Source organism: Amblyomma mixtum, chromosome 3 (genome assembly GCF_055824585.1).
Source record: "Amblyomma mixtum isolate Tamu chromosome 3, ASM5582458v1, whole genome shotgun sequence".
Taxonomy (NCBI): Eukaryota; Metazoa; Arthropoda; class Arachnida; order Ixodida; family Ixodidae; genus Amblyomma; species Amblyomma mixtum.
The window spans coordinates 169,946,951-169,961,771 of NC_143014.1; the positions used below are offsets into that span (position 1 = coordinate 169,946,951).

Consider the following 14,821-nt stretch of genomic DNA (forward strand, 5'->3'; position numbering starts at 1 on the left):
TGTTTTTAGGCTTTCGAAAACGCGTTATCCTTGGCGCTGTGGCTCACAGAATTTTGGCAATTTCTCGCACGACTGCGCACAGCGATATCACTCCGCGGCACGTGCTCCGCGTAGTCACTTCACTGATGGGCTTCGCTTTGCGGGCAACGCGAGCGGGGGACACGCACACATAGCCCTCGCATTACAGAATGTGGGACAGCTTTGCACACGGGTCTGTACGGGACCTCAGCTTCATCCTGATATACTTCTCTTAAAGGGTGTTTCAGTGGACGCAGCTGATGAACTGCGAATCATCAAAGCTATCTGAATTATTATTGCGGCTATTTGTTTATTTTCTGTGCTATACCATGCTTATTTACACATGAGATGGTCTGTTGGTTGAAAACTTTGATGCCTTCAAGAACACCAAAAATAAAGTCAATAGTAAGAGCCGCTTTTGCATGAACGCACATACGAACTCCACAAAACGTAGGCCTGAGGGTGCATTGTAGCATTGGCACTTTCCTGTGAAAGGGGGATTTTAAGCGGCTGACTAGAGTCTTTACAGGCGCTGCGTTCTCACTAAGCATAACGTACATGGTAAGACAGGTACATACGACGCATCTAGATTAGGCACTCTTTAATTAAGTTAGGCTTATCTACATCACCGCCTTGACAACTGAATCTCAGCAACATGTATTCAAGAAATACTTGGTTTTAAACTACTCAACAAAAACATAGTCAGTTTTTTTAATAAATTCAGTGACTGTTGAATTAACGCTAAAAACTGTTGAGTCAACAAAACTTCAACAAGATATAAACAGAAACTCAAAGCTTATTTCTGTAAGGGATATGCCGATCTCGAGAGCAAATGCAGTGGGCAAAGCTTCGCATGTTTCCACGTGTGAGCTCACACTTGACTCGCGGAACGCGGGCCAGCTTTTCAATTCACGCCTACATTGTACGTATCCTGACTTACAGCTCCGCCTTGCCTAATGACGACGCGCTGCGCCATATTTGTCTCAACGTTAGATTTTCGAGCCACCAATCATTTATGCACTGCCTGCGGCTGGATGAGACGATCGAGCATGTATTACGGGCACGTCCTTTGTTCGGCACGGAAAGGCAAGAGCTGGGCCGCGCGTCTTGATAGTCACCCGCCGACCGAGATCGATGACGGCAGACGGAGGCACAAGCGATCGTCAGCCTCCGGGAGGTGAGGCATACAGCTGGAAGATACTGCTCTGTCCCCTGAAGGCGTCCTGCAACCTTGCGAGGTTGTGACAGTACCGCGCACTTATTGCGCCCGTCTTCACATACTGAATTGTACTCTTTCTTCTTGGCACCCCTTCTGTTTCCCTCACACCAGAGCAGGGCAGCCAACCGAAGCATTCTGCCTTTTCTTTCTCCGCCTGTCTCAACCTGACTCTGCTGGCGGCTTGAGCAACTGGTCCGCCGTACTTTGAAACAGCGCTTCACTGTAGCGTGTTGGAATTAGATAAGACGACGCCGAAGCTGGTTGAAGGAGCAACTGCGTCCATCCTCGATTCATCCGAGGAAAGTACCTACGTGAGAAAGAGAGGCAAACATAATAAAAACAAGCTGTCTTATCTTCGGAGGACCTGTTCGAGTAACTCGGCGCAAAGTCTCTATATAGCTGCCGCTCCGCTAAGGTGTGGAATCTCTCCCTCGTTTTCGTGGAGACAAATGACCGGCAAGGTGGAATGAGCCCGGCCGGCGATTTGAAAGGAAAAGGAAAGTGCGCAGAAGAGGGAAGGAAACAGAGTGGGATCTCGCCTATAGTTTCGCAGCTGCGGTGAGACAGAGAGGGAGGGTGGACTGCGGTGAAGAAATAAAATAAAAAAATACATAAAGCGTACAAGTCGTCAGCAAGAAGCGCCCGTCACGAGGCAGTCTGCGCCGTGAAAAATCTGCTCGCCGAGTCTTGAAGCCTGAAGAAAGCAATCGCGGGAAAAAGAGCGGCCGCCGTTTCTCAGCTGCCAACCAGAGAGACACCGTCGAAGCAGCGGGAACGGCGGCGTCTCAACAGGCACAGCCGAAATATAAGGCGGCCGCCGAGTGTTTCTCAGTATTTTTTCCTTCTTCTTTTAAATCGAAATCCCACATTTTCTCCTGAAGGGCTTCATAATATTTCTTAATAAACCAGCCCCGAGAAATTAAAGCGCGCATCGTTTTCGTTCTCCGTCAAAAAAGCGACGACGAACGGCCAATTTTAATCACTTTCCATCAGATGAGCTCCTCAGAAAGTAGCGGGGGGAGGAAGGGATGGAAGAGAGGCGCAAAAATATGCGAGAGCTGAAAGACGGGAAGCCCGTAGAAAACGTCTGCGCCTTATAATTGCGCGCGCGCCCGTACACGGAGACAGCGCGCGGGACTAATTGCGAGGAAGCTGCATCTCTTTGCAGGGTCGAACAGGTGGAGAGAGCCGCGAAGTGGAAATAAAAAAAAAATATACAAGGAAAGATGGAAGTGCTCGAACGAATGCCAAATTGAGCAATTCTACTGGAACCTATATCGAAAACCGAAGACGTTTAATTTGCTTTCATTTCATCTGGCTTCTCTTCGAAGGTCAGTGCGCTAGTTGGCACCGCTTTCTGCGATGATGGAAGAAAGCAAATCTAAAGCCGGAAAAAGAGAGAGAACAGGAAAGACAGATGCGACGAAAAGAGCAAAACATGGATGGAAAGATCTGCAAGCTCTCGGAGTCGCACGAGTCGGGCCAGCGGCGATGAAATTGAGACTCCCTTTCATGGGCACTTGCTCGGAAAAGCGGTGGACTCCGCATATCGCCACAGTGGAACGTATGCCATGAAATAATAAAAAAGTGGGCTACGAGAAGGAGGGAATGCGAGGGGTGGGAGAAAAAACAAGTGAGGAAAGGGTACTGTGAAGCGGCAAATACACCATTAACAGAACAGCTAGGCGCATCCCTTGTTCCCTGTTTTCTTCAGTGAGTAATAATTAGTTGCGCTAATTAGCGCCCGTTTCGTAAAGAGAACAAACTTTACGCTGCGTTTTTTCTTCTCCTCCAACTCGGTTTGCCTCCTTGCGTGGCGTAATGACTGCTCGCTGGCATTTAACGTATAAAAGTAAAGGATGTGAGCAGAAGCACTGGGAAACGAGTAAAGCTAAATTAATTTACGGCGAATATCTACAGACGAGCCGGCAGAAAGATAGAAAGGAAAAGAAGAACGCTTTGGAAAGACGGCAATTCGTAATGAACCTGCGCCTCTCCGCTTCTATCAGAGAGAGAGAGAGAGAGGAAAAAAAGAACAGAAGCCGGAAAGAAGGAAACAGAAGCCCTTTAGTTTCCCGCGCTTGTCCCGCATAGCTTCGGGAAATTTTCTGAGCCCTTCGGAGCTCAGGGGTAATGACGAGCAGTTGCGTAGCAGGCTGCCTCCCCTGTCCTACTCGCCCTTCCTCGCGGCCGGAAAAAATGCGCACTCCCTTGCCACCCCTCCCGCTCCTGTACAGCGCTCGAGTGGCAGGCGGGCGCAACTCCCCCTCCAACGGCGCATACCGCACTGGCCGAATACGAGGGCGAAGTACCGAGCTCTGGTCACGCGATGCCTATGCTTGTTGTGCCGGACCCAGAGGGCGCATACAGCCACGGCGTACTTCGTGTGCTGTTGTTTGCCTCGCGCAACATGTTCCATTAACGAGAACGTCTGGCCTGAAGCAGCACCAAATGTGTACGCGGTTTTTACGAACGAAACATTTTTGTCAGAAGCGCGTGCTTTTCTTTGTGTGTGTGTGCAATACTCTTAGCAATTGTTACGGGCCACAATGAAGGACTCGGGCCGCGGTGTTCATTTTTTTTTTTTTGCAGCCTTGAAAGCCACGTTTCAACGAACAACGCTCTTGAGTTCTCCATTCATTAGGACTTGTAATCCGTTATAAACATTCAACGGCTTCAGCTTTTTTTTTGTTTTTCTCTCTCCGTCTTGTGTGGTCATTAATCACCATTACAGGACAGCGCCAACTATCCGGAGATATCGGACCAGCACTCGCCTGTCAAGAAAGTCTATTTCGTAGAAAGTCTTTTGGAGTCAGGAGCAGGCGACGTTATTTTAAATGTAGCACTGAAGGCCATTGCTGCGCACAGGTTTTAGCTTATTCCCAGTTTCTTTTTACGCTATGGGTCACAAATAAGTGAGCTGCACTTCAACCTTTGCATAACGGTGAGGCTGACCTCAATGTAACCTAGACGTTAGGGTGAGAATTCAAGGCCAACAGCTGTATGCGTTCCTTGCACCATCTGCAGCTGGGACCGTTAATGCTCGCCAGACATGACATTAAAATAGAAATTGTCGGGTTCAACGTCCCAAAGCGACTCGGGCTATGTGGGACACCGTAGTGAAGGGCTTTGTACTAATTCAGACCCCCTGGGTCTCTGTAGCAAGCACTGACATCGCACAGCACACGGGCGTTTTGGTATTTCGCCTCCTCTCAAAACACTGCCGCCGAGGCCGGGATCGAACCCGCGACCTTGGGATTAGCAACCGAACGCCAAAGCCACTGAGCCAGTGGCAGGTACGTCTGACATTCATCGACTGTTCCGCCGGTGACGGGGCAAACCGCAGCTTATCCTCTGCTAACTTTCCTGCAGCTATCTTTGTTTTCACTAAAACAACGATGAAGTAAAAGGGCAAACACAAATGAAAAGTGAAGAGCGAGAGAGAGAGAAAGAGGGAGCGGGCAGCGCAGCCGGCTTTGCGGCAATAATTATCATGTCCCCCATCGGCCGCGTTCTCACGCAAAACGGTGGGTCACTCAGCAGCCGAACACTGCGTTTATTGCATTGGACGCGCTTTGAGCCCGAAAATCCGATGGCGCAGCGCTGGATAACCATTCCGGCCGCCATTTCAGGGGCCGCTCAGCGAAGGTGAGCATTGATTTTTAATTTGGATAACGCGAAGGTCGCTAACGAGCTTATACAGAGAGAGCCCGGCTGCCCGATAGGGTGTCGCAATTCTCGCTCCTGGTAATTACAGTGGCGGCAGATTGCAGTGGTAACTAAGCAGCGACCTTAGCGCGGCGACAAGGCGGGACCTCACTTCGCGCCAACGGTCGCCGAGGGGGCCGAACAAAGGACGGGGCATCGCTCAAGTGCCCCTCTTGCTGAGCCAGGGGCCACTGGCGGAGCCTTCATTACGCGCTGCTCGCCACTGATAAGATTCTGTTTTCGTGCCTCACCATTTCTTTTTTTTTTCCTCTCGGGCAACAGCGGTTCTTGTGCGAAATCTAAACATGTGCAACAGGAATAATTGCCCTCATCTTTGTTTTTTACCTCTTAAACTTTGTACAAAAATTAAATGCCGAAAAACGCGTAAACCATGGGTTCGAGTTTGAGTAACGTTTCTAGAAGCGTCGATATTGATTTTCATCAGGTCTTTAGGATGGAAGAGATTCTTAATCATAATGTGAATTTTATTAATTACTGATTTCGCCAGCGTTGTACACAGCAATCTAGCGAATCCGTGTTCCGTCTTTGCTCAAGCGCTTGGATAATGCGCAATTAAAACACGAAGAGGTTGACAAAAAAATGACTTGCTCATGCACTCAGAATCAATGAGGCTTTTACGAGAGCAGTTACGAAACTGCTACGCGTCAGCTCTTTCTTCTTTATTGCGTCGACAACAAGAAAAAAACTGCACGGAAGCCAGGTTGGCCGTATGCTTACGCTCCCCGCTTCGAAACTGTTGTTCAAAAAACGGGCCTAATTAAGCACACCACAGATAAATGCCCTTTGTGCGATGCATAAATGACCTGTAACACTGACATGAAGTTTATGAGTCGGGTTAAAACTGGAGTGTTGCGGTAACTTTGCCAAGGCAATGAAAACTGAAACATTTTAGGATATGAATATCTGGGCCCTAACATACTTATCACACCTTCATTTCACAGTGAAAATACTACTTCCAACTATCAAAATAAGTGCCGCGCTATTGCGAGGGAGAGTAAGTCTTTGCATCGCCTGTAAGAGACAGGTATTACAACGAAAGACGGAACCAAACAGAAAAAGAACATAAGATGAGGCTGCTACGCTAACAGAAAGAAAAAAAATGTCAGTGAAACAAAGGGACTTTTGAATCACCCATTGCTTTGCCACTTACAAACCAATTAATCGATCAATCAATCCTTCCGCCGTATGTAAAGCGTGCAAACGTGTACAGAAGCGGTTTTGAAGATTTGCAACGACAATGCAATGACACATTAGAGAACAAAAACATGGTACCGGTGCGCAAGTATCAAAACACCGGGTTTTACCGGCTGTCTGCACATATATTTTTCTTATTGTTCGGTGAATTCAACGATTGCTTCTGCGTACAGGTCACCAAGCAGTTATGCTTCATTCTTGCCCGGCAAGTTTTGTCGTATAAATTTCATTTCGGTGTTTCAAAGGGAGCTTAACTCATACCATCGACATATTCCAGCCAACCGACGTCTTTTATGAAGAATAGCATGGAAACAGGTCCTTACAGACTTGCGAATACCCATCGTCAATACTCATGCGCATGTATTGCTATAAGAGGCGCCGCCGAGTAGATGCACTTTAAGTTAGGCGTCGAGTGACGTTTCAGTAGTTTTGAGTTCTTTAAAACCAAAACACGCCCCATAGTCTTTCGGATGAGCTGCCATCAGATCCCGCGGGCCTTTCGAATTATTCCTCTTTGATTTACGGTTAGCTTCACGGTCGAGTGGCCCAGTGGTGTTGCTCTGCATTCGTAAGTGGCCTCTTCTCATCGTGTTCAACGTTCTTCATGCTGCTTGCAATTTCTCGTGCTGACAAGGCGTTCAGTAGGATACTCATTCTTTTCTCCCGTATGCCGCCACCTCTTTCCCGAACATCACTCTTGAAAGCATGTTTAGCCACTATACGGGCGTTTATGTGGCGAAGCTAACCAAAGTCGCAGGGCGGGAATGATCTCCGACTCGACCTTAAAACGAAAGCGACAGTGTATACAGCTTCCGAAAAAACACGTGCAAAAAAAAAAAAAATTCTCTTTTGCACTTGTCGAATAGGCGTCGAAAAAAGGTTATGATCTGGGACCGCAAGTTTATGAAGCTAATAGCCTCGTGTTCAGTAGGCTTTTGCTCTTCCTCCCCAGTTTTACAGCAAAATGCGATCGCACGAGGAACAAATTCTTCAGTTTCATTCGAGGATCATTAAAGAAAAGCAGCAGGGTCGAAGCTTGGGGCATCGAACCTGTCATCATTCAGTTAATGACCTTCGACCGTCAGCTTTAGCGTCAAGTCATTAGCACAGACACACTTTGCCACCTGTGCCACTTGAGAGGAAAAAGGTTACCGGTTGCGTGCTTTGAATTAGTGCCTCCCGACGTGCATGCGAGACTCATAGGCGTTCGATGTCAGAACATCTCGCTCAAAATTTACGTTGTAAAAGCCGTGCAATGACCTTGCTGGAAAACGCCGCGTTTTTAATGCCACACGGAAGTCGTCATCAACGCTCGCCGTCCAACAGTGCTTCTCACTTTGTACACACGAATCTTTTCAATGTTCACAAGCAGCACATGCGCTAGACGACGGACAATGCTTAGCGCCTACATTTGTGGTACCTGTTCGTTTACGGGACCATCTCTCTTATTTTTTTTTGCCGCATAGAACAGTGTATCATTCCTTGGCGAGTGCAAGCAGACATGTTCAGCCGACAGCTTACGCGCTCGGAACGTGATGTTGAACCCTCGGTGCCTCCGGGTCCTGTGCTGCTGGGCCTCGAGCGTGAGCCTGAGCGTGTCGCCGTAGGAGAGAAGCTGGTAGCCTCGCGGTACGCTCTGCTCGCCGCCGCACAGGCTGACCGTGGTCGGGCTGCCGTGGGCTGTGCTGGCGCTGAGCCTCACGCTGACCCGGTCACCGAGGCAGTGGCCTGAAGGGTCCCGCACGCCAACTTCCAGGTCCTCCAACGTCACCAGCACCGGTAAGCTGGGCGTCTCCGACTTTATCACATACCTGCACCCACATTGTGCGCCGCCGGGGCTCAAAATCTTGCAGTGCGCAACGAGGCTGCATTGCGTGGGAGTGAGCTAGGAAGTAACAAGCTTTAAAATGCTCGAGAACTATATTACGCGTTAGAAGTCCGAGAAAAGCACTGCTGCGTAGTCAGTGAAGCATAATTTAATTTTCAGGAAGAAACAGGCTCAGAATTATATGCAAGCGGGTAGCCACATCACGGGTAGTCGCTGGTGGTCACAAGGGCGAGTGCAGTTAAGAAATATTAGCAAAAACAATAAAATAACTTTCTATTAAAGTAATGAGGCGAGAAGTTCTCGAACGGAAGTCAGAAGCTAGTTCATTAATCTAATACGATTTTCTATTTAGTCTGCGTTGATAGAAACTGCGTAATAAAGTCATGATTTACATTGCAAGAAGGAAGTGAATTGCTTTTTTCGCGTAGACCTCGTCGCATGGACCTGTCTCGAACGCGAAGAGCGGCCCTGCTCACCTGCAGTGCATGCTGTTGGGGTAGAAGAGCGGGTAATGCGGCGAGACAAGCGACTGAGGCCGGTCTTTGTACGCGGTGAGGGTGGGCGGTGGCTCGTGGCACAGCGACGCCATGTCCACCGTCGTCCAGCTGGCGGCAAATCCCGTGGCTGTGACCGAGTAGTCCGAGTGGAATGTCAGCCGCAGCTCGTTTGACTCCGAGAAGTGGTCGAACCTGTGCGGGCGCGACGGCGGCTTTTTATTCACGCAAAGATGACGCGCCTGGTGAAGCGACAGCAACGCAGCCACGTGCCCTGTCCTTCAAAGCAGTGTTCAAAGGAGGAGAAACGAGAGTGGTTCACAAATTAAACTAACAATCTTTAGTACCGGAGTCTGGTGTCTGCGTTGATGTGGCCACCACTCTGGGACATATCCTTTATGCGACATGGACGACCACACAGATCGCATATAGCGCCACTAAATATGTGACCCGACACCGTGGGAAAGATTTTTCAGGATGCCGGACTTATTATAGCAGTCAGGAATTATATTCTGCAACTATTGTTAGCCCGTTTTCGTTCCTTTGCCTCTTTCCCTGACCATCCTCTATCCATACGACCTCTCATAATACTAACTTCCTCTTCTCGTTTTTGATTGCATATACAATGTTCAGTAAATTTGACTTGGTAAGCACCACCCTTGGTGAAATAAGTGGCGAACCAGCACAACGGCTTCGTTCCCGGGTTTCCGCGCTTGCGGTGCACACAGTCGGCAAGTTCTTCTCCTGGAAGAGCAGGTTAACGCAAGCTTCCCAGCTCGCTAACTTGTTGCTGCAATGCGGCGCAGCGAAGTGACGACCTCCTCACCTGTCCAGGTCGGTCTCGTGCTGTCCGCAGATGCGCACGGGATCCGCCTGGCCATGCGGGCTCTGGATCTCGATGTAGTCGTAGAGGCAGTCGGCCTGCCACTCGAGGTCCAGCCGAGAGAAAGAGAGCAGAATGCGCGAGCCAGGCGGGCCCACGATGGACACCGAGTAGTGAAGGTCGTTCAGGTAGTGCGCCGGATGGTGCAGCGACGTCAACGTGCCCGAGGGCTCCGTGCGCGTCGAATTCATATCCCGCGGAAGCGCTGCAGCAAGGCGATATGTCAGTGGCCGGCGGGTGAAAACAGCAACACGATCCCGTAGAGGGTGATGTACAGGTACTAGTACGTCCCAGCTGGACCTCCGTCCTCTCTCGCATCTCTCTTGAGGACCAAGAGGACACCTACGCGCTTTACTGGACGTTACTAATACGAGATGAGGCTAGGGTACATGCACGTCCGCATTTCATTCTCAAGTTCTTTTATGAATCAATGAGAAATACTTCACTAAAGAAAAAAAAAAGCAATGGTGTTTATTTATTTACCCAGAAGAAACGTCTGGCCAAACTACGTATAACTGCTTCTCAGTAAACAAACAAAAATGGCAACGAGAGCCAACAGACTCGTGAAGTACAACCTGCTACCGACCAGATCGAGCCACCTGCTGCAAAATTCTATACCGGAAACCGGGACGCAATTCTCGAGTGAATACAGGCACCTCTAGAGCGCCCTCCATCCCGGCTGTACCCCAAGGGCGTCATCTGGCAGGCGACTGCACGATTGGAAAACATTTAAGCCGGTCCGACTGCTATCGACCAGCCGTCTGGATGCGCTCGCTCAGCGTACACGCATGAGTCGCAACGAGCATCGATCTACGACGGCCCGCACTCACTGAAGGCTTTCTTCTGGCAGATGTACCGGCCGGAATGGTCGCACGGCTTCCAGGCCCAGTGCAGGTCACTCCCGTTGTGCTGGGGCCGCCACTGCAGCGCCAGGCAGAGGGGCGTCCCCTTGGCCCCCGACCCGGCCGCTTCCCCTGCGATGCGAAAGGGGCTCGACCGCGATCTTTGAAACGCGCCAAAGACTCGCGGGCGTATTTTGTGACTGCGGAAAGCTCTGATAGAGCACCTCAAAAAAATGTGGCACGATGATGACAACATCTAAGGAATAGTGAATAGGCATAGGGAATAGGCATTTGGGAATAGTGAAGTTACACTAGGCTTGCTTTCATGGTCGCCCTCCTGCAGTACATAAAGCGCATAAAGCGAACTCATGTAGTGCCTCCCGAGTGGCCTGTCAGGGCGCCCACTTCTTTTGGCGATCGTTAGAAGAGGTTAGGACTGCAAAATCATTTTACAGTTCACAACATGTTCAAAAACTTGTTTTAATCGCATATAGCGCATGCCACACATTCTCCCTTAACCATCAGAATGGGGCGAATGCAAAGTTGAACTTTAAATCCAATTTTCTTCTTGGCTGAAAAGTGATTTGAAAGGTGCAGCGAAAAGCGCAATGAATGTATTCACAGGGCTTTACGTGTGTAAGACATACGTGTTGCGCTTTCTGTTAGGTGAAGTGGAATTTCGAGCTCAAGGTGTCCGCCTCACTACTTTTGTTTTGTTTTTATACGCTCTAACCAAGCAGCGTGCGTAATGACGATGCGCTGAATGTTCAGCGAGACGTGCTAGGAGCGAGAAACTGATGAGTCATGGAGAAAGCTGCAGTTACGCTTCAACTTTGAGTTCACTACATCCTGACAGTAAAGCGATAAAGTATGCAGTGCACTTTGGGATTTAAGCCAGGTTTTTAACATATTGTGAACTGTGAAACGATTTTGCAGCCCAAACCTATTCTGACGCTTGTCAAAGGAATTGGGCGCCATCATACGTCACTGGGAAGACATGACATGCTTTCGATGCATGAGCTTTATGTACTGTCGGCCGGAAGAGTGAATGGACAACGGCTCCGGCTGCAGGAGCGGCGGCGGGGCCGCACCACGGTGCTGCTATCTGGCGGGGGCATTCTGGCGCGGCCAGAGCGCCAGAATGCCCCCGAGTGACGATGGACTTCACCCTCGCTCTCACGCGGGTGCCTGTCACGCTTGATAAACTTACAATGCGGCGTTTGGCTGCTCTCCTTATGACGGTCGCGACGAATAGCGCGCATCGGCAATAGTCGAGCATATGGCGCTGTCGTGCTGTAGCGGAGCATGCAGTTGGCTGCTCGGCATCAAACCGCTGCTGTTGGAAGGATACCAACACAAGAGTGCACGTTCTTGGACAAGTCGGTCGTACATCGTTAAGCAAGGGACTGCGCAGCACCAACATGGGAGTGAAAAGAACAAGGAGAGGTCTAGAGGTCTGCGTCTGTCCTTGTGCTCTTAACATGTTGCGCAGTCCCTTGCTTAAAGGTGCACTGAAGAGGATTCTGAACATGTCTTTTTGCCGCGGGAACTCGATCCACACGTGCCTAGCATTCTTAGAAACAGTGACTTATTGCCCTGTGTGGCCGATTTCCCCAATTAAAACGAATTAACGTCCGGCTCCCGCCTTTTTTTTTTTTTAATTCTGCCTCGTACGGTGGGCGGAGTCGACCAACGCGTGGAGCGCCTTTCACCCAGTCCCGTGGAGGCTTTGCTTTCGCTTGATTTTGTTTTTTAGATTTCCATGAATAAATAGTTTCATTCGCAGATAATATAGCCGCAAAATAAGCCCGAAGAAATAAAAATACGCGCGGACTATTTGCTACTACGGACTACTACGTATTACTCCGCCGATGGCAGAGCGGCAAGCCGCCACGGGACTGGGTGAAAGGCGCTCCACGCGTTGGTCGACTCCACCCACCGTACGAGGCAGAATTAAAAAAAAAAAGCGGGAGCCGGACGTTAATTCGATTTAATTGGGGAAATCGGCCACACAGGGCAGTAAATCGCAGTTTCTAAGAAAGCTCGGAACGTGTAGATCGAGTTCCCGCGGCAAAAAGACAAGTTCAGATTCCTCTTCAGTGCACCTTTAACGGGTTCCAACACGCAAGCAAAAGTTTGCAGGAGTGTTCACAAATAAAGACGCCACACCACCTACGAAGCTCTCACGTCTGGTATGAATATATAACACTGTGGGTCCTTAATTGAGTGCAAGACTTCTGTTACTCAGTCGTTTCTCCTTGCCATCTACCCAGCTGCGAGAGAGCATAAGCCCCGCCCCCTGCCGTGGGCGGTACCACCAGTGTCGACAACTGGGATGCGCGCCCAGTATTTTAAGCTTTCGACTGATGGGGAGGTGAGTTCGCATGTCAGAAGTGAAGGTAAAACACAGCACTAATTTTGAACATGGGGGTGGGGGGATATAAATCAGCAGCGTAAAACAAAATTGGACTTCGTTTTTTCACAGTGCAGTGGTTTGGTTCTGCGCGGTGTTGAGATAGGCGAACTCGGATCTGGGAAGAATTTTTAGCAGACCAAGGTGAAAGCGCGTGAGTCGTCAAGGAGCAACGATGCGGTGAAGCCTGCCGGCCGCGGCAGCAGTGGCGGAAGCGGCGACGGCGGCGTCATCAAGTGGCCGAGTCTGCCCTCGGGTCGCCGGATGGAGTATGATGCTGTAGGAAGGTCAAGTTAGTGATGTTAAATGAATGATCGCTGTGGCCTCGACAGAAGTCTTGTGTTTCGGACATGAGGCGGGGGAGTACGTTCATTCACCTGCTGGAAGACTGCGTGTAATATTAGCCTTTCACACGGAAGCACCGGTTGCCGCAGCGCCGAAGGCGACACGACAGCGTTCGATGACTCAGTCGTTTCCCCTTGCCATTGACCGAGTTACGAAAGAGCATCAGCACCGCCCCCTGCTATGGGCGATACCACCAGTGTCGACAACTGCCCATCTGATTGGACATCGTTCGCCGAACTTTATTCCCCAGCCGGGGATCTGGTGAATACGAAGTGCATGTAACGGGCTGTTGGTCTGTTACCGAGACACTCTTTTCTCGACTGTAAATATGTAAAAAAATAAACCTACTGTACAGTCTCCTTCATAACGGAGTCTGGCACCGTCCTTCTGACTTGGGGCTGAACGAGTCAGACAACCCAATGGCCCCACGTCTCCAACAACGGCCAACCGCTTGCTCCACTACTGCGCGACAGCGCCATATGTTCGACTGCTGGCGATGCGCGCTCTTCGTCGCGACCGCCCACAGAAGAGCAGCCGAACACCGCTCTAGAAATTTATCCAGCGAGACAAGCAACGGTGCGAGAGCGAGGGAGAAGTCAGTCGTCACTCGAGGCCATGCTCGGGGCACTCTCTCTGGCCGCGAGCGAGAGGCGCTAGCGTCGCGAGATACCAGCGCCGCGGTGCGTCACCGCAGCCTCTTCTGCCGCCGGAGCCGTGGTACATTTACTTTTCGGCCGAAAGTTCAGAAGGATAGCGACCACGAAAGGAAACCTAGTCTAACCCTACTTTTTTTAAATTCCTGGCTAATCCGCATCTATACTCGCCCTTAGACGCAAGACGTATGTTTGCGCTGTGGACAATATACACATTCTGAAAGGGCTTACGAATCTGTGAAAACAAACACACTGGCGTCTAAGTTCAGGCGCCCATGACATGTTTAGAAACGATAAAATCCATGGTACGGCGAAATCTCGTCTGGTCGGGTGCGCGACTCATGTCAGGTGGGAAAAAGACGCCAACCAAGAAGATTGAAGTTAAACATTGAACCTCCACCCGGAATCACTACAAGAGAATTACTGAGGTTAAGTGAACTAAAAAAGCGAAAAGTCTGGCACCACGTTCCTTTCTAGCATGAATTTTTACAGATGCCGTAACGGTCATCGAAGGAACGCCTCCTTCCAGCGGCTGCCAGAGCGGCTCACCGGGCGCCTCTTCGGTGGTGTCGGCGGCGTTCTCGGCGCTCGCCTCGTCTACCCAGGAGCCGGCGTCGGCCCTCTGGCCCACCTTGCGGCCGCCCAGCCAGTACCAGACGCCGGAGCCGGAACCCTCGGTGGCCGCCACGAGCGCCTTCAGGTGGGCCTCCTGCGCCCCGACAGGAGAAGCTGACCGCTTGGAACCAGCGTGAGAAGTCGCAGGTACCAGTCACGAAACGTCTCCGGGCGTTAGCTTTTATAAGATACGTGATGGGCGTTTAGTGGGCTGCTTACCGTTCTTAGAATAACGAAAAGTTGGGCTAGTTGAATTGTTGTTGTTGTCCTCAGAAGATACATCATAGCGCCTTCTTCTTCTTCATCCTCTTTACAATGGCACATACCCACATGGGGGGATTAGCCAAGGTGTACTGGCATAAATAAGGAAATTTCCATAGGATTACGACAAAATATCGGAGCCAAGCTTGAATTTGGAAAAATGTATCCATGAAAAACAACAGTATTTAAAGTTAAATAACAAAGAACGTTTTGGTGAAAAAAAAGAAAAACTCTAAGACTTTTAAAGGAGTTAGCAAATCAACCTACCAGTTGCAATTATGTAATCATGGAGATTCCCGCAATTTGAACCCAATGCAAATCCTTTTG

The 14,821-nt window shown here is 49.9% G+C and overlaps 1 protein-coding gene across 1 annotated transcript in view; it reads right to left on the bottom strand.

Moving 5' to 3' along the window:
* Positions 1 to 14,821, bottom strand: part of LOC149352684 (uncharacterized) — a 290,443-nt gene that overhangs the window by 15,560 nt on the left and 260,062 nt on the right. Inside the window, exons 13-17 of the mRNA XM_089581905.1 lie at positions 14,168 to 14,327; positions 10,196 to 10,339; positions 9,309 to 9,570; positions 8,465 to 8,677; positions 7,682 to 7,971 (exon numbers count right to left, since the gene is read on the bottom strand). Coding sequence (XP_089438031.1) covers positions 7,682 to 7,971; positions 8,465 to 8,677; positions 9,309 to 9,570; positions 10,196 to 10,339; positions 14,168 to 14,327 — 1,069 coding nt within the window. The remainder of the gene's footprint in view (positions 1 to 7,681; positions 7,972 to 8,464; positions 8,678 to 9,308; positions 9,571 to 10,195; positions 10,340 to 14,167; positions 14,328 to 14,821) is intronic.